Consider the following 20,918-nt stretch of genomic DNA (forward strand, 5'->3'; position numbering starts at 1 on the left):
TGTGGCACATACTCATCATTCTTCTTCCTAGAGAAGAAGCTGCACTTGTTCTTAAAAGGCACCAAATAGCATATCAGGTCATCTGATGAACCCTGAGTTCCACTCGACACTCAAGACTATTGTTTGGCCCGATCTTTCGGTGAGTTGAGATAACTACGATTTGGGAGAAACGTTGACGACCCGACTACAACCGTACAAGACGTTGTTGTGTTGCGCCTTAGCGATCGATACACCTCTCCATGGGTTGTTGATCTCGCCGGTGCAAATCAACCCTATTCCTTCAAGCAAATCAAAGAAACAAGTAAGAACAAGATAAAAGCAATATGATATTGCAAATAGGAATGAATACACAAGATAAGTTGGGATTCTGAAGAACAAGCAGACGGATGGTCTAGCCGACACGCGCGCTGCAAGCAAGTAACAAAGGCTAAACATTAATCTAACAAAACCCGAGAAACCCTCAAGGGGTACCGAACTATTTAAGGAGGTGGGAGGACCCTAGGTCGTCCTCCACCTGGTTGGGGCGCACCCCACATGAGCCCCACTTGGGCCGGGGTCCCAAACAAATTTACAAGCCCATAGGCCCATGACAGGTGACGTAGTACCTTGTTTTTTCATCTGCGGATGACTTGGATGGAATTTGGTGGTGAGGCCAAATCCGATGGAAAGAGGACTCCGAGAGGTTTCCATCAAATACTCATGGGCCAAAAACGGAGGTCGTATGCAGATTTGGCGGCCATTTGAAGTCAGCAGTGTAGCAGGTGGCCGAATCTGATTCCAGCACTTGGAGGACTTGATCTTTGATATCATCTTGTTCTTTCATGATGTGAGCAATGGTTGTATCTGTAGTAGCCATGGTCACATCAACCTCCCCTTCTTCACGGAAAACCGTCATCGGTTTTTCCATATGGTGCTCCTCGCGTAGTCCATTTAAAACAACCTGTTTCTTCCAATCAAAACAAGACAAACTCGAGATAATTTTGTTAGCAATAACATTTCTCTCTAGCTTGCATGTTTTATCCACATGTACAGGAGGTTCTAAATCCGAACATATGTAAACTCTTTGCACCAAATATATTCCTCTATCATTATATTCGCCAAAGATATGAGAAATAGCATTAGTTGGACATGGCAAATCAAATTTAGCAAATAATTTCTCCTTCAAATTTTCAAGCTCACAAAAATCATCAAACCAAACATAGCCCAAAGTATTTAAAGAAGATAGAAATTCATGTTCCTCTACTTCATTTGCAATGTTAACAACATGCTTAAAATCAGCACACAAAGAAACACTAGAAATAGCATGTTCATTCACTAGTTGTGGCATGGATATAAGTGAAGCATTATCACACAACTCTTCTTTATCACAAGGAACAGCAAGTAAATCAACTTGTGACAAAGGCATCTCAACAATTGGTTCCACCAATGGTTGCTCTACTATAGCATGAAAAGTGGACACATGTAGCTCAGCTTGAGAATACTCACATTCATTTATCTCAGCACAATTTAATTTACCTTGCAAACTTTCTTCCGAAACCGCAGGTGCTTCATCCTCTTTCTTATCAAGTGCACCATTCTCCTCCTTTTGTTGAATGTTCTGAACTCCCTGCAAAACGTTAGTAACAGGAGAGACAAAAGATTGCTCCTCCAATGTTTGCACATCATCATTGCATAAGGATATAGGAGATTCAGAAATGGGAGATAAATCACATTGTTCATGCTTCCTCGCATTTGATATGATCTGACTCTCAATGCTACGAGCAAGCATGAATAGGTGCCCAATATGATTATATGTCACATTATCAAACAAAACCTGAATTTTAGAATTAAGCCCATTGAAAAATCTACACATTGTATTTTCATTGCACTCTTTGAGATCACTGTAGATGATACAGACCTTAAATTCATGAATGTAGTCCTTAACAGTTCTATCACCTTGTTTCAGATATTCTAATTTCTCCCGAAGAATACATTTGTAATAAGAACTCACAAAGCGTTTTCTCATTATGGTTTTGAATTCATCCCAAGTTTCAGGTTTGTTACAAACATAACTCCACCAAAATAATGCAGAAGAGGTAAACTTATTACTAGCAGCCTTAATCATTTGAGCATCAGAAAAATCATATATATCAAATTCATTGTCTACTGCTAGCTCCTAATCAATATATGCAACAAAATCATACTTCCCATCATAGAATGGTAACTTTGATGCAACTTGTGCAAAATTATAGTCATGTACCTCATATGCATCACGTGGAGAAGTCGTCATATCTCATCGAAGGTGTAGAAGTTGATGTTCTCGTATTCCCTTGCGCAATCCTGCCATGGTTAGTAGCAAACAAGAAACACACACAAGAATATGCACGTTCCTATCAACTACTACGTAGTGGCAGCTCAAATATCACACACACTCAAGCTTTTAACCAAGCTCTTACAAGTTCTTACCAAAGCAAGCGGAATGGTGATGTACACCGACTCAACCAAGCACCACAACGAAGTTTGGATGTATGGATGCCTTGGCAAACACTTGTTGTACGGCTGTAATCAAATCTGTGGAGCTCTGGGTAGGCTTAAATATGTAGCAAAGGAGTAGCAAAGGAATTGCAAATGCTCAAATCAGAGAATGCAAAGTTGAATAATCGTTCAAAGTCAAGTACCGTGCTGGTCCTAGGCTAGAACGTACTAGAGACGCGAGCCTAAACACAAACGATACCACAGGATAGCACTAGAAACAACTCAAGCACACTCTGATATATGAAGTTCAGCTCAAAGATAACATTATTGTCTCTTTTCTTTCTTTATTCTTTCTTTCTTTATTCTTTCTTTTTTTTTCTTTCTTTTCTTTTTCTTTTCTTTTCTTTTTTGGTGCTGCTTTTCTTTGCTTTTTTTATGCACCTTTCTGCCTTTTTTTATTTTTTAAAAAAAAAAAACTCAAGGACCTCAATGCAAGATTACAGGGACTCAAATGCGAATCTAAAAATTACAGGGACTCAAGTATAAAAGTTCAATCCCAAAATTAGAACTATACAAAAATGGAATGCTCTCGTCCCTCATAGGTTCCGTTGTTTCAAACGGATCTCCAATCCGACACTTGAAAAATCTTCACCATGGTGTTGAGCTACTCACGGTATTGGGGGAAACAACTGTAGATGGTGGGGAGGTGCGGGTACAGTGGGTGGATGGATCGGCCGGCCAGATTAAATGAATGAGATAAATCAGAAACTGATTTGCCGATCCAATCTATTATTATTTTCCTTTCTTTTTTCCTTTCCTTCCACCCAACCGAATCCAAACAGATATGCTATATTCCTTTCCCATTTTTTCTTCCTCACGGCAAAACAGAACCACGGCACAAACACAAGCCCGTCTAAATAGCAAATCCTAGACGCAACTTCAAAACTAACCGACAGAAACTTCTGAAAACTACAAATATGGAACTCTGGCGGAAAGACGATTCCATTTTCGTAGGTCCCGATGACAACCAAGACACGGCGGCAGCGACGACAGTGGTACAAAACGTGACCAGAACTCGAAACTCTAAACGAACTAGACGCTAAGACCAGCAACACGACGTGACGATGCAACACAAAATTCAACAACGCAAAAACTGAAAAGAACAATACAATGGCACAAAGATGGCTAGGTACAGGATGCAATTTTTTTTGTAGGCAAATTTTCAGGTTATAGCTAGATAAAAACTCACCGAGCAACGAAAGCTCTGATACCACCTGATGAACCCTGAGTTCCACTCGACACTCAAGGCTGTTGTTTGGCCCGATCTTTCGGTGAGTTGAGACAACTACGATTTGGGAGAAACATTGACGACCTGACTACAACCGTACAAGACGTTATTGTGTTGCGCCTTAGCGATCGATACACCTCTCCGTGGGTTGTTAATCTTGCCGGTGCAAATCAACCATATTCCTGCAAGCAAATCGAAGAACATGCAAGAACAAGATAAAAGTAATCTGATATTGCAAATAGGAATGAATACACAAGATAAGTTGGGGTTCCGAAGAACAAGCAGACGGACGGTCAAGCCGACACGCGCGCTGCAAGCAAGTAGCAATGGCTAAACTTTAATCTAACAAAACCCGAGAAACCCTGAAGGGGTACCTAACTATTTAAGGAGGTGGGAGGACCCTAGGTCGTCCTCCACCTGGTTGGGGCGCACCCCACATGGGCCCCACTTGGGCCGGGGTCCCAAACAAAGTTACAAGCCCATAGGCCCATGACAGGTGACGCAGCACCTTGTTTCTTCATTTGTGGATGACTTGGATAGAATTTGGTGATGAGGCCAAATCCGATGGAAAGAGGACTCCGAGTGCTTTCCATTAAGTACTCATGGGCCGAAAACGGAGGTCGTATGCAGATTCGGCGGCCGTTTGAAGTCAGCAGTGTAGTAGTTGGCCGAATCTGATTCCAGCACTTGAAGGACTTGATCTTGATATCATCTTGTTCTTCCATGATGTGAGCAATGGTTTTATCTGTAGTAGCCATGGTCACATCTAAAACAAGGTGACAAAACTGTGCGGGAGTACTTTCATAACTTTAAAATTTGTATCACTTTTAGTGGTTTAAAATAAAGCAATGAGAACACAATGACTAGATTTTTTAGAGGGCTTAATTCCGATATTCAAGCTAGGCTTATTAATGTGACATATAATCATATAGGCCACTTGTTCATGCTTGCTTGCAGTGTTGAGAGCAATATTTTAAAGAACCCAAGGGAGAAACAAGCTATGCTTGTGCCTCCTATTACTGACATTTTGTAGGGAGCTCAGAACATTCACCATGAGGAGAAGAGCAATATGATCGAGATGCCATCTCCATCGCTCTCGAAGACAGAAGAGAAGATTGATGCACCTACATTATCTGAAGTGGCATAAAAGGTAAACTTAATGGTGCTGCAATTAATCAAGGTGAGTGTGCTGTTAATTAATTGAACATGTCCACTTTTCATACTAGAGAAGAGCAACCATTATTGGAACCAATTGCTGAGATGCCTTTGTCACAAGTTGATTTACTTGTTGTTCCTTGTGATAAAGAAGAGTTGTGTGATAATGCTTCACTTATATCCATGCCACAACTGGTGAAAGAAGATGCTATTTCTACTGTTTCTTTGTGTGTTGATTTTAAGCATGTTGTTCACATTGCTAATGAAATAGAGGAACGTGAATTGCTATCTTCTTTAAATACTTTGGGTATGTTCGGTTTGATGATTTTTGTGAGCTTGAAAATTTGAAGGAGAAATTATTTGCTAAATCTAATTTGCCATGTCCAACTAATGCTATTTTTCATATCTTTGGTGAATATAATGATGTTGGAATATATTTGGTGCATAGAGTTTACATATGTTCGGATTTAGAAACCTCTTGTACATGTGGATAAAACATACAAGCTAGAGAGGAATGTTAATACTAACCAAATTATCTCGAGTTTGCCTTGTTTTGATTGGAAAAAACAGGTTGTTTTAAATGGACTACGTGAAGAGCACCACATGGAAAAACCGAGGACAGTTTTCCGTGAAGAAGGGGAGGATAATGTGACCATGGCTACTATGGATACAACCATTGCTCACATCATGGATCAACAAGAAGACATCAAGATCAAGTTCTCTAAAAGCTGGAATTCGATTCGGCCACCTGCTACATTGCTGACTTCAAATGGCCGCCAAATATGCATACGAGCTCCGTTTTGGGTCCACGAGTACTTGATGAAAAGCTCTCGGAGTTGTCTTTACAACGGATCCAACCTCATTGCAAAATTCCATCTCAGTGAGCCGCAATTGAAGAAACAAGGTGTTGCATCACCTGTAATGGGCCTATGGGCTTGTAACTTCGTCTGGGACCCCGGGCCAAGTGGGGCCCATGTGGGGTGCACCCCAACCTGGTGGAGAACGACCCTACGGCACCGTTGGTCATCTTCCCACACCTATAAATAGCTAGGTACCCTTCAGGGTTTCTTGGGTTTTGTTTAGATGAAAGTTTAGCCATTGCTACATCCTTACGGCGTGCGTGTCGGCTAGACCGTCCGTCTGCTTGTATTCAAAACCCCAACTTATCGTGTGTATTCATTCCTATTTGCAATATCATATTGCTTTTATCTTGTTCTTACTTGTTTCTTCGATTTGCTTGTAGGAATAGGGTTGATCTGCACCGGCAAGATCAACAACCCTTAGAGAGGTGTATCTGTAATGCCCCGAGTTTCAAAATAGTATATTTTGGGGAATATTAGCACAAACGTGCAAAAGTTTAATTTTTAAACCGTTGTTCGAATAGGCGATCAGGAACCGTGGATGCGTAGAGCTCGCCGAGTAGTGAAAAATAGACTATGAGTTTATAATAATCGGAGTCCGAACGAAGTTTATCCCGATGTTTTTCCCACAGAATTTCCAGGGATGCCTCCTGAGCGTGATGTAGAGTTCTGTATTGATCTTGTTCCTGGTACACGACCGATCTCTAGAGCCCCGTACCGGTTAGCTCGTCCTTTCCAAGAAGAGTTGAAGAAAAACAGTTAGATGATCTATTATCCAAGAAGTTAATCCGACGGAGTGTGCCGCCATGGGGTGCACCTGTTATTTTTACTGAGAAGAAGGATGGGAGTTGTCGTATGTGTGTGGACAATCGGGCCTTAAATGCTGTGACAATCAAGAACAAGTACCCATTGCCTCGTATTGAAGATTTGTTTGATCAGTTAAAGGGAGTAAAAGGTGTTTTCTAAAATTGACTTGCAATCTGGTTATAACCAAATTCGAGTGCGAGAAGAGGATATTGAGAAGACCGCATTTTCCACGAGGTATGGGCATTATGAGTGTAGAGTTATGTCTTTTGGCGTGACCAATGCTCCGGCCTATTTTATGGAGGCGATGAATAGCATGTTGCATAGCTTTCTAGATAAGTTTGTGGTGGTGTTTATTGATGATATTCTGATTTACTCGAAAGATGTAGAGGAGCATGAGTGTCATTTGAGGATGGTGCTAGGGAGATTACGGGAAAACAAGTTCTATGCTAAATTAAAGAAGTGTGAATTTTGACTTCCTGAAGTGACTTTCCTAGGGCATGTAATCGATCAGCAGGGTATCTCAGTTGATCCTAGCAAAGTTTCAAGCGTTGTCGGGTAGGAAAGGCCGACTAATGTTAAGGATGTGAGGAGCTTTTTGGGTATGGCAGGGTACTAACGACGGTTCGTGAAGGATTTCTCAATTATCGCTAAACCAATGACGATGCTCACACATAAGGATGTGAAGTTTCAATGGACGGACCAATGTGAGCATAGTTTCCAGCAATTGAAGTAGAGGCTGGTAACTGCTCCGGTGCTTACTTTGCCCCAACCTTGGTAAGCGTTTCACTGTCTATTCCGATGCTTCACGAGTAGGCCTTGGTTGTGTTCTTATGCAAGAGGGCAATGTTATATCTTATGCGTCTAGGCAGTTAAAGAAGCATGAGCAGAATTACCCCACTCATGATCTTGAGCTTGCAGCAGTGGTCTTTGCTCTTAAGATTTGGAGGCACTACCTATACGGAGAGTCTTGTGATAGTTTTGTTGATCATAATAGTTTCAAAACATTTTCACTCAGAAGGATTTGGACTTAAGGCAGAGGAGGTAGCTGGAGTTAATAAAAGATTATGATCTCAACATTCCGTATACACCGGGTAAGGCGAATGTGGTTGCAGATGCTCTAAGCCGTAAGGTCGTTCCTCCAACTGTGAATTGCTTGATAACTGATTTTGAACAGATGGGTATCTCCTATTGCTACGCCGGAGTGGCGAGTACCGAGTCACGAGTCATTCTTGAGTCCGCCATACCACAACGAGTGCTAGATGCCCAACAACACGATCGGTTGCTGCAACAAGTTAAGAAACGTGTAAAGGAAGGAAAAACTAGAGATTTCACTTTGGATTCCTCGAGAGCTGAGCGATTCCATGGGCATTTATGTGTCCCACAGTAAGCTGAAGTCAAGGAAGAGATTTTGCAATAAGCACACCAAACACCATATGTTGTGCGTCCTAGCGAGACCAAGATGTATCATGATCTGAAGAAGATCTATTGGTGGAAGAGGATGAAAGTGGATGTGGCAAAGTACGTACCATCATGTGGGGTATGTCAGCGAGTAAAGGCTGAACATAAGAGTCCTGCTGGAAAGTTACAATCATTGGAAGTTCCTGTATGGCCTTGGGATGATATTGCTATGGATTTCGTAGTTGGGCTACCTCAAACTCCACAAGGAAAGGACGCCATCTGGGTGGTTGTAGATCATCTGAGTAAGGTGGCACATTTCATTCCTATCCGCACCACTTATTCTGCGAGTGACTTGGCACTACACGCGAGGTAGTGAGGTTACATGGTGTGCCTCGCTCGATTGTTTCTGATAGGGATGTTAAATTTTCTTCTAAGTTCTGGGAATCTGTGCAAGAGGCATTTGATAATTGAAATTCAGTACGGTTTTTCACCCTTATACTGATGGTCAATCTGAGTGGACTATTCAAACTCTAGAGGATATGTTGGGAGGATCATTTGCCGCTTGTAGAATTTGCTTACAACAACATTTACCATGCTAGCATTCGAATGGCACTCTATGAGACACTTTATAGAAGAAAGTGTCGATCCCCATTGTGTTGGGATTCCATAGGGGAGAGAGCTGTTTTAGGACCCGATTGGGTTCAACAGACTACAGAACGGATAGCAGAAATACGAAAACACATGCTTGCAGCTCAAAGTACGCAGAAGAGCTACGCTGATGTCAGAAGACGGGAATTAGAGTTTGAAGTGGGTGACCAAGTACTTCTAAAGGTATCTCCTACCAAAGGTGTTGTGAGATTTGGAACGAAAGGCAAACTCAGCCGTAGGTATATTGGTCCATTCTCGATAGTGGAAAGAGCTGGAATCCTAGTGTATCGCCTCGAGTTACCAGAGTCCATGAAAGGTGTACATGATGTGTTCCATATTTCCATGTTGAGAAAATATTTGAGAGACCCTGAACATCATATTACCGTAGAGCCGATGACCATTGACCAAGATTTGACATTTGAGTCCCGTTCACTAAGAATATTGGAGGAATCTGAGAGGGTGCTGAGGCACAGAACTATCAAATATGTCAAGGTTCTTTGGACGCACAAGACCGAACGAGAAGCCACATGGGAACTTGAGACACAGATGCGGGAGAAGTAGCCAAAGTTATTCACGCCTGGTGAGTTATATAAGTCCTACCTATGAGTTCCTTTCCATACTCGTTCGAGGAATAACTGGACGAATTCGAGGGCGAATTCGATTGAAGGAGGGAGGAATGTAATACCCCGTGTTCTAGAGTTTGGTTGGGCGAATTCGAGGGCGAATTCGATTGAAGGGAGGAAGAATGTAATGCCCCGAGTTTCAAAATAGTATATTTCGGGGAATATTAGCACAAACGCGCAAAAGTTCAATTTTTAAACCATTGTTCGAATAGGCGATCAGGAACCGTGGATGCGTAGAGCTCGCCGAGTAGTGCAAAATAGACTATGAGTTTATAATAATCGGAGTCCGAATGAAGTACTGGTGATTAAATTAATTTGGGCCGTTCGATCTTCATCAGGATATCTATTTAACCAACTGAAAAAAAAGAAAAAAAGAGAAAAGGGGAAGAGATCGATAACCCTGCAGCCGCTACAAACCCTAGCCGCCATCACCCCAATCGCTGCTGCGCCGTCGCCGCAGGTTCAGCCATCGCCGTCCAGCGCCACTCCTGCTCGACTCCTTGGTGAGTGTTGCCGCCAATCCTTGCTGCTGCTGCTGCCATCGATCTGATATGTTTCCATGTTGCGGCTGTTTCTGTTAACGTTCCTCGCTGCTGCTGCTGATGCTGGTCTGTTGCTGTGCTTCTGGAACGAACAGAGAGCAGGAGTTTCAAGAAGCAGGTAAAGCAGGAGGAGAAAAGAAGGAAAAAGGAAAGAGAGGCAAAAGTTGGGGATTTTCTGGGTATTCACAAATTGATCTCAAATTCGATTTCTCCTCAGCAAGTGTAACTCCTCTTAGTCCATAGAAATACAATTTTCACGTGGGAATCGATTAAATTGCCGGTTCAGTGTTTTCTTAGTTGTTGATTATGGGCTAACAATAGTATTTTCAAATCTGGTATTAAACCATCGTGATTCAGGTTAGTTGTCATAAATAAAGTTTGTAGTCATCGTCGATATCTTTCTAACGCCGCTGGTTTCACTCAATTCCGATAAACGGTTTGGGAGAAACAACAAAAACAATACTGCTGACCGGATCTGGAAATCAGGACAGCAAATCATTTTCCTTAATCTGGGATTTTCAGAGGCATAATCTGATTTTGTGCTCAACATGAAAGTGGTAGACAATTTTGTCTAGATGTCCGAAGTTATATTATTTGCTAGGTTCCATTAGACGGTTTGTGAGTTACGTATAAAACAGTAATGGAACAGCTATAGGCTATTTAATACAAATCGGTAATAATTTATATGAACTGGGTTTCGATTTTAGTAAATATCCTTGTAACTATTATTAGTTAGATATAGTGGTTTATGCGTAGTTTTGCTTCACAGGTGTGGAGGGTTCCAATGTTGGAGGAGTTGAGTCGGATTATTGAAGGAGTTAAGGCAAGTACAAGATGGACTTGTGTGATGGATAAACTGTGTTACTTTATTTGGTTTCATTTATCCAATTATTATTCGAAGCTTCCTATAATCAATTGTGTGATTTTGGTATTATGTTACGTATTCATATTTCACTTCATGTTCAAATTCACGACGTTATTCATGTTTCATTATTCCAGAAGTTTTTGTTTACATTATTCAAGTACCATGCGTAGTCATGGGAGTGCAATTTGGATCTTCATTCATGATCCTTGAGAAGCGCTGATCACGCTTGCTCGGCTTACCGGTAATGCTAAGAGGATATTCACACCTGCCCAGGAGGGAACTACTACTTTTTGCCTCCTTCCTTTTAAATTAAAGGAAGACAAATATTTCATATTGGTTTTCTTATTGTATTAAACCTGTGTTTGTTTTACTAGTTCAATATTGTACTTGCTGAGTATTTTTACTCACTCTTGTTTAATTTGGTTTTTAGGTACCTAATGATATTGATTGGCATGGGACGGGAGTAGCACCCTTGAACTACACATTATTATTGCACACTATTGAAATTTAGTTTTAGACTATGTTTCTACTTAGCATAAGTTTTGCGTAGAACTTGTGAAGGTCATTTAAAGTTCTGGTCCTTATTTTCACGTGGAATTTGTGGAGATAGGATGGGTTGGATTGTGTGGTTTATATCGTTATTGAGTTATCTTGTAACTGCCTGTCGTGGATGTCCGTATTTTTAGGTGACTCTGCCGAAATTTCTAATAATTTTGGGAGTTAGTGGTTTTTTTGAGTGTATTTTGGTGTGGCACTCTAGGTATGTGGCTACCTGGGGTGTTACATTATCGATCGCTAAGGCGCAACACAACGTCTTGTACGGTTGTAGTCGGGTCGTCAACGTTTCTCCCAAATCGTAGTTATCTCAACTCACCGAAAGACCCTGAGTTCCACTCGACACTCAAGGCTGTTGTTTGGCCCGATCTTTAGGTGAGTTGAGATAACTACGATTTGGGAGAAACGTTGATGACCCGACTACAACCGTACAAGACGTTGTTGTGTTGCGCCTTAGCGATCGATACACCTCTCCGTGGGTTGTTGATCTTGCCGGTGCAAATCAACCCTATTCCTGCAAGCAAATTGAAGAAACAAGCAAGAACAAGATAAAAACAATCTGATATTGCAAATAGGAATTTAATACAAATGATAAGTTGGGGTTCCGAAGAACAAGCAGACGGACGGTCTAGCCGACACGCGTGCTGCAAGCAAGTAGCAATGGCTAAACTTTAATCTAACAAAACCCGAGAAACCCTGAAGGGGTAGCTAGCTATTTAAGGAGGTGGGAGGATGACCAAAGGAACCCTAGGGTCATGATCCACCTGGTTGGGGCGCACCCCACATGGGCCCCAGTTGGGCCAGGGTCCTAGACGAAGTTTGGCGATGAGGCTGGATCCGTTGGAAAGAGGACTCCAAGAGCTTTCCATCAAGTACTCATGGGCCAAAAACGGAGGTCGTATGCAGATTCGGCGGCCATTTGAAGTCAGTAGTGTAGCAGGTGGCCGAATCTGATTCCAGCACTTGGAGGATTTGATCTTGATATCATCTTGTTCTTCCATGATATGAGCAATGGTTGTATCTGTAGTTGCTACAAAAATTGCAGGCAATAAGAAAATGAACTTCCCAGAATGCGAGAAAGTTATAGATTTCAATTGAAGTACGCTTACTCAATGAGATGGATTCTAAGGACAACTCAAAAGCTGAGACATACAGCTGCTGCCCTGCCAAAGAGCACCTAAATGATGAGTCCAGACTCCAGAGAGACAATATTTGCACTTTGCTTATGATGACGAGTGACTTTAGGGTTAGTGTAGTGTCCTTAAGACTTCTAGTTTCTATAGTTTACAGTTCTATTATTTGACGGAGCACATCCTTCTTACTCTTTTCTACAACTTGATTTCAGAGTCGACGCTTCAGTTGATTTTTGGAAAATATCAACATTTGTGATGGCTCTTCATAGCAACAAATGTAGGATGAAACCATATACAAGATGATTTAAGCTTGGTCTTGGATATGATACCAAACCATTTTAGCATGATTTCAAGTAGGAATTAAAAAATTTCTGGTCTAGACAAGAAATCAACAGAAAGGATAAATTGACATGCCATGAGCACAAAAGAGGGACCCTGCTACCTTTGTCATTACCCCTGTAGCATGCTTCTTCTTCCTCCAATAGCCGCCCATTCAATCTTCTAGCAAAGCAAGGATAAATTTTCAGAACTATTCAATCACTTTCACACATTTAAATTCCAGAGGCAGTGATTTCAAACACCTTGCAGGCAGCAGCCTTTTCAATCTTCATGTTGTTGCATCTACAAAAATATCAGGAAGCAAACACAAATTAGATGGAGTAACTCATAAAGGAAGATCAAGAGCAAGAGACATGGGGCTAGTGTCATGGCAGCAAAAGTTATAAGAGGCGCATCAGCAAACATATAACTGTTATTTAGACTGAAGAGCTCGTCCTACTATTGTCGATAGACTGATAAAATGATGGATATTGTCGATAGACAACAGCTTATAATAAAATCTAAGTTCTGTACAAAAACAACCATCTGTATTCTCTTGAGCATTATGGAGATAATTTTAATCATCTTTTGAGCATAAGATTCATCAAAAATTGCAATTTCAAAACAATTATTGAGCATAGCATTTGTATTGGTTTTACAAATTACAATACCTTGATGAAACCTCATAATACTTCCACTGTATAAGCATACACTCCTCATTGGCAGGAGGGGAACTGAAGTGATTTGTTCTGTCAGAAAAATAATCCAAGTATAATAAAAACAACTAATTAGGCAGTGTGCATCAAAAACCGTAATGACAGATGAATGGGTGATGCAAGAGCCTGCAGCGCCAAAAAAAAGCCCCTATTGTCTTAGAAACTTCTTTGCAACTTTGTTAAAATTGAGCGGCGATGGATTCATGTCAGTCACCAACAATAGCGCAACTGTTGTTTTCTAGCCTCTTGTAGCACTGTAGCATTTAAAAATTGGATTTAGTTGAAATATGCCAACAAACCCCATATGAACACAATGCTTGCATTTCACTCTAGGGTACTGCAGAATTTTCCAAATAAGTGATAGGTAATGGAGGCCAGGCGTTTAATTCATTTAGTAAATTTAGACAAATTAGATTAACAACATACGTTTCAGGGGGAAATTACACGCTAACATCTCTTAATTCAGGTTTCTCCCCCTCCTAATAGATAGGGAAACAAAAGAACTAACTTAAAGGGGATGCACCTCTAAATTTGTTAATTGGGAGAGTTCATTTCAGAAACATATACATTCCAATTCTTCTACTAAGAAACAGTGGCTGAAAAATTGAGCACACATTAATGAGTCAATCAGATAATTAGCAGCTAGTTGCAATGCTCCAGTACACCGAGAGCAATGCCAATATAGTACCCACTGCACTATCCAGTTGTAAAACAGAAGGTAAAAAAATGAACAATATAAAGATCAAAAGAGAATGAATGCCAGGGACATTAGAATTTGAATTTCTTCATATGCTAAACATCTGGCAGCTTTAATCAGATTCTCAGAGATAATTATGGACTAACCTGATTTTGTCAGCATGATTGCTATAGCAATTAATTGTCAGTTATATTAAGATGTTCTAAAACTAATAATAAGATGCTCGATATAAGAGAGGAACACAACAGAGTGTAGTATGCAGCAGATAGATCGAACATATCATTAACTTTAAATCTTATTATCAGAAAGGATACAACCTAATTTTCATAATTATTAGGCACCACCATGAATTCCCACGCATAGGGGAAAATTCACTAATTGATAAAAATAAATAAATGCATCAGGAAAACATTAGTCAATCAAATAAGTAGATTTAATAAAGGAAAAAAACACCCATATTTTGTGCAGTTGCAAGTAATTGCTTAGGTTAGAAATTTAGAAGCAATACCTTTCAGAATCTTGGTCCAAGGGGAGATCATGATCAAGAGAATATTCATAATCACGGTGTTATCTTCTTTTGCTTCTATCACGGTGCTCCCTGTCACGATCATGGTCCCTATCACTATCACCATTTTTAACAAACCATGAGAACATTATTTCAGCAGCACGGAAGGTAATAGACCGCTAATTTTGCAAACATGCAAGGAAAGGGATCAATAAATATAATGAGAACCAGGGAGTATACGTTTTGGCCCCAAGGTTTGCACAGAAGAAAAATACCAGCATTTGTCCACAAAAACATTTCAAGCGACGCAAATCTAGAGAATATATTTTTACCAGCCTAACGATGAGATCCTCAGCTAACATACCAACATATAAGCTACTGCTCAATGAGCAAGTAGTGTGTAAAGTGTGGCCTATTGGTAAATAAAACAACTGGTTTGAAATTTCCAACTTAGATTATTGACATCCTTAGTGCACCACACATCACACTAAGTACGAGCATTGATATGTTAAAAGCATGGAAATAATTACTTTAACTCGTCAGAATTGATAATAAAACACGTTCTTCGTCCCTCTGGCACGAGGGGGAGGGGGAGGCGGAGGCGGCATGAGGCGGCGGCGGCGGGAGCTGGAGAGGGAGAGGAGAAGACGAGAGGGAGGAGAGAGTGTGAGCGGCGGCGGCTAGGATTATGGTGGGTGGGTTAGGGCGTCGTTTGCTAAAAACCCCCTCGGCTTCCACGTTTTAGAGCGCGGTCCTAATTCGTGAATTTTCTCTCCTTCGCATGCAATATCTGACTTATGTAAGGGCCTATTCGTGAATTGACACCTCAGAGGAACTTTTCGCCGGGTACTCGATTGAATTATACACAAACCGAAGGGCTTTTCTGCAAAAGTAAAATCCAACGTGGCACTCCCCAGCGTGCGAACCTTTATAGGTTTCCTAATGTTTTACATGTTTATTCTTATCATATCCCTACTCTATGTTTTTTCTTAGAGAAATCCATGAAACACCATCGATAAGCATCCGAATCCAAGAAATGTCATCATACAAAAGCATCATTGCATTTAGATTTTCGTTAGCAGCCCTCCGTTAAGTGCTATAAAAAGATTATTTTACTCATAGGAATTGCTAAAAGGCAATTAAAATTTTTGCTCTTTCCATAAGCTTACACTAATTTGTAGGTTGTTCTTTATACTAAATTATTATAAGTTGACTAAAAAAGAAAAAATTTAATGAGCTTTTAACAATTCGTAGGGTAAAATTGTCTTTTGATAGTACTTAATGGAGGGCTATTAATTAATGGAAACATAACAACGATAAAATTTTGGAAATAAGATGATTATATAGTAGCATTTATAGGAAGTTGGGTTCATCAATGGTTTTTTTAACATTGGGATGCTTGTCCATTGTTTTTTTTTTTTGGATTTTCTCCTTTTCTTATTACTAGAAAAACGCCCTTGCGTTGCAACGGGTGAAGATTATTGTTGTGCGGGTTAACTAAGGTGAAATTTATTGTAGGAATTCGCTTGAATATTCTTTTTACAAAATCATGAGCTGTAATTAGGGTCCGATCATCTCAAGTTAGCATGCAAGTTAGCTAAGGTAAAATTCTTTTTATACGACTCATTCTGTATTTCTAAAAACGAACAAAATTAAAAACCGATTCAAACACGGATCTGTATTTTTAAAAACGAATGAACTTAAAAATCGATTCAAACACGGATGACGTATCAAAACTATCGGCAAAAACATTTTCAATTTTTATAATAGTAGAGATTATGTTTATCATTCATGCGTTAAAAAAGCTACTGGAACATTTGCGTGGCCCCGTGCAAGCAAGATCCTCCCCATGTTGACATCTTCCCTAACACGCCCCCCCCCCCCCCCCCCCCCCCCTCGTGTGGAACGGTCGGTCCCTCGATCTCTCTCCAAATACCACCGGTCAACCACCGCCGCCACGTTCTACTACTCCGATCTCTCTCTGCTCCCGTCCCGCCTCCATGCACGACACCGGTCTCTCAGCCCGCGCCGCCGGCGCCTCCTCCTCCTCCTCTCCCTACGCTGGCGCATCCTCCGCCACCTCCGTCGGCGACGACGACGACGAGTCCAAGATCCGAAAGGCGAACCCCGCGTTCGTGGCCGCCGCCTACGCCCGCCTCCACTCCTCCCACCGAGCCGCTGCCTCCTTCCTCCTCCTCCTCGCCGTCGCCGCCACCGCCTTCCTCATCGGCCGCGCCCGCCCCCGCGCCGACTGCCCGCCGCCGCGGCTCGACGCGCGCTTTCTCGCTCTCCCGGACGCGGCCGCGGCCTCCGACTTCGGCGCCCTCGGGGTACCCTGGTGTAAGCCCTCACGCCGCTGTTGATTCTTGTGAGATAGATCCGGACATCCGGTTCTTTTCTGCGAAGTAATCACCCTTTCGCAACTAATCTCCTCCCTGTTTGAAAATGATTCTGCTCATGCAGATATTCCTCATTGTTAGTGTCTTAGACACCTAACACCATAGGTTGTAGGCTAGCTTTATGTGAGCGCAATGCATATTCACCTGAAATCTTGAATTGTATTTGACAGAATAGCTTGATAGCTTGTTCGATGAGTGATGACCACATTATATGTGCAAATTTATTATAGTTATTTGCTCCTAACTGATCTCTGTTGGTTTATACTTGTTCAGATTTGTTCCTCGGTCATTGTTCCACTGCTGCTAGATACGAATGAGAACATGGCCATGGCAATCTATTATTCTGTTTCTTGAACAATGACTGCTGCTAGATAGGAGTGCGAACATTGCGGTGGCAATCTATTATTCTGTTTCTTGAAGTCCTGTAACAATTGACCATCTTAGTTGCCACCAGTGTACTTATATTTATGTTTGTAGCTGTTGGTAGACATGATTATGTTTCTCTACGTAGTGCTGAGTTTTTCTTGGGGTATATTTTGTTATTATTTCACAAGAACCTCTATACTGGGGTAATTTGTTTGAAATATCACTTTTGACTGTATGGAATATCATTATCCTTTTTCTTCACTAAAGGCAGATCAAAAACTGGAAAGATAGTGGAGTGGACTTCAAAGGATCTACTTCGTGGACTGGAAGAATTTGTACCAATATATGAAACACGACCTATCAAGAACAACATGTATGGAATGGGCTTTGACCACAGTTTTGGCCTTTGGTTTGTGGCTCGCTGGCTTAAGCCAGATCTGATGATTGAGAGTGGTGCATTCAAGGGGCACTCTACATGGGTTTTGCGTCAGGCCATGCCAAATACTAAGATTATATCACTCTCACCCAGACACCCTGAGAAATATCTGAAGAAGGGGCCTGCATATGTTGATGGGAACTGCACTTATCTTGCTGGGAAGGATTTTATTGACTTCGGAAGTGTTGATTGGGGGAAGCTATTGAGGAATCATGGCATTTCTGATCTCAGCAGAGTGCTTGTTTTCTTTGATGATCACCAAAGTGAGTTGAAGAGGTAAAGTCTTTCTGTAGATCATCATTGTTCAACCTTTCTCTTGAACTGTGGACAAACTATTTTCTGTTGGGTATTGCCATATTTTTAGTGTTTTTGTATTGAACTGTTCTTATGATCAAATTCTTAACTGTCAGCATGACACATGCTAAGCATTCACTCTAATAAATAGTGCACTCTTATCTCTAAGTTTTCGAAACTTAAATTTATTTTGATGTGTCTTGTTTTATGTAGGTTAAAACAGGCTTCAATAGTTGGATTCCAACATATCATATTTGAGGACAATTATGACACTGGTACAGGCGATCATTACTCCTTAAGACAGATCTGCGATCAGGAACACATCAGAGGTGTGTCACCTTGTCCTTGGATTCTAAGTTTTCAATAATCAAGATACATCAGATGTTGCATATAGATGTTGAGCCAGTTGTGTCACATTACTTCGGAGTAGTTCCATTAGCTTGTCTTCCTAGTATAAGTGCAGTTAGGTTTGTTTATCTTCTGAAGTAGAAGGCATTATAATATGAGGTGATGTCTTCTGTTACCATAAGACATTCTTGAATGGTTAACGTTCTTAATGTGACACAGTTTTCCTTTTTCAATGTTCTCCTTATTTTCTTTATATTTCTTCTACAATCTCTTGTACTGACTTCCTTAAAAAGTAAATTTTGGGCATATTGAGATTATTTTATTTCTTTCTAATCATGCGATTATGACATAATTCTGGGTGTTATTATCATGTTTTTGTTTGTGCTTTTTTTTGTTGTATTTCTAAGATATAAGATAACCTTACATTTTTTGTTATTATCATGATCTAAACACTATGTCTACCAAGGTTTCCAATATGTTACTAAGAACTTTTCTGTTCTTTTTTAACTCGACATGTCCAAACATGTGCAGATTTTCTTCCAAATACAATTATTGTCGAAATTTATGTTTTTTCTCAGCTTAATATTTTACTCCGATGGAGCATACTAGACCAACTAGAAATGATATGTTATATATCCTATAATTGTTTGTATGCAACTATAATCTGCTGGCAGCTTGACATATATTTGTTTACTTATGTTGGGTTTTAGGAAAGAAACATTTATGACTACAATTCAATAAACTGATATGAGGAACTTGAAGCTCTTAACTTGTGATGTCTTGGTAATGATACCGATTACCACAACTTCATTAATTTGTTCATCAGGCATCATGTTTCATTTTCTGAACCCATTTAATATCAATGTATACCAGAAGTTTAGTCGGTGATATTCCAGATTGCAGTTTTTTTTTAAAGATATGCTAATCAATGGGTCTCCTTCATTTTTCCTATAATGCTATCTTGTTCCATTTTCCTCTATTAACACTACATTGCAACACCATATTCTTCAGCTGGATAATAATCTTCCTTTTTGAAATTCCTCAATAAAACTGAAAAAGGCAGCCCTCCACACTGAAAAACTAATTTTCATGTATTTTTTCTACCCAGGTGGTGGACATAGCTGCTTTTGGGATAGTGACGAAGCAAGATTAAGGTCGAGACGAAAGAGTTTTTGGGAGAAAGCTGTGGAAACAGATGAGCTTTGTGGAAAGGATGATGCATGGTGGGGAGTTAGAGGTTATATGCGTGACAATTTCAACCATAGCAACAAAGCCATCTCATACAAAGAGCATTTCCAGAACAGCAGACTTGTTGAATCCGTGTTGGATTTGTATTGGGAGCTACCTCCAGTTGCTGGTCCATCCTTAACCCACCAAACAAGATATGACCCAGCCCGTGCATCTGATCCTATCATCGAAGATGGTCGTTTTGGCATGTTTCAACGAATTGGTCTAGCGAGATTGGATGCCTCAGTTTTCAATGGCTACACTCAGATGTCATATGTTCAGATATCAGGCTCAATGTTGAGCAGAGAGGATGCTTAAAGATTTTATTCCGTAGGGTTAATTTTTCTTCTGATACTGACTAAACAATCATTGGTTGACAGGCTTTTTCTATAATGTCGCAGGTTGGCATACACACGACTATATTCTCGTAGTACAGCTTGTGTGACTATGCAAATGTTATCAAACCAATGATGAGCCTTGCTATTCTGAGGCATATCAGCAACTCACTGGATTGGATTTGAGTGCATTCCATTACAACTAATGTGACAGCCTTTTCTTTTTTACTATTAATCTAGACAAACCATCCTTACCCACATATGTATTGAAGAACATGTATGAATCACAGCTTTTTTTTTAAAAAAGAAAAGAAGTAACTATAACAATTTCTGTTTTGAACATATACTATAAAAAATCAGTAATCAGCAGTAGGCCAGGTTTTATTTATACTAGTTCCGAAATGTAGTACCTGAATAAACGAACTATGGTCTGCAGTAGTACGGTTCTTCAAAGGAAAAGGTCCAATTTGACTCTTAAATATATATTAGATCTTATTCGTAATCCTTAACTGTAAAATTGGACACGATGACTCTCTTAGAGCATCACCAAGTGATACCCAAAAATCAATTTCCAAAATTTTGTTTTTGGTTTTCTAAATAGAATTTGAGATGTAAAAATATTTTTTTGGTTTTCTAAACAGAATTTGAGATGTATCTCTCCAAGAGAACGTCTAAAATAGACTTCCTAAAATTAAAAAAATGGGTTCTTTGTAAAACTAACAACAGAAATCGGTCTTTCAAGTCCTCCCAAGGTGATCGCGATTGCACGCTCCCCTTCCTGACGCCGATCTCCATCTACCCACGTCTCCCCACGCGTGATGCTAAGCAGTAGTAACAACGAAATTCAGCACCAGCAAACGGTAGTTGACTTGAGTTGGGAAACATGGAAAACCGGATGGATGGTGCTGTCCTCAGGAAGATGTAAGCGATAAGCTACCTTACCCATCTT

At 40.5% G+C, this 20,918-nt stretch overlaps 1 protein-coding gene across 1 annotated transcript; it reads left to right on the forward strand.

Annotated features, from left to right (window-relative positions):
- Positions 1 to 16,413: 16,413 nt before the first annotated feature.
- On the forward strand, positions 16,414 to 20,200 carry LOC127762899 (uncharacterized). The gene is given in 5 exon segments (XM_052287468.1): positions 16,414 to 16,437; positions 16,439 to 16,904; positions 17,597 to 18,041; positions 18,273 to 18,388; positions 19,516 to 20,200. Coding segments are annotated over 5 exon segments (1,488 nt in total). The 3' UTR covers positions 19,953 to 20,200.
- Positions 20,201 to 20,918: the final 718 nt, after the last annotated feature.

This window comes from Oryza glaberrima, chromosome 1 (assembly GCF_000147395.1).
Source record: "Oryza glaberrima chromosome 1, OglaRS2, whole genome shotgun sequence".
NCBI classification, from domain to species: domain Eukaryota; kingdom Viridiplantae; phylum Streptophyta; class Magnoliopsida; order Poales; family Poaceae; genus Oryza; species Oryza glaberrima.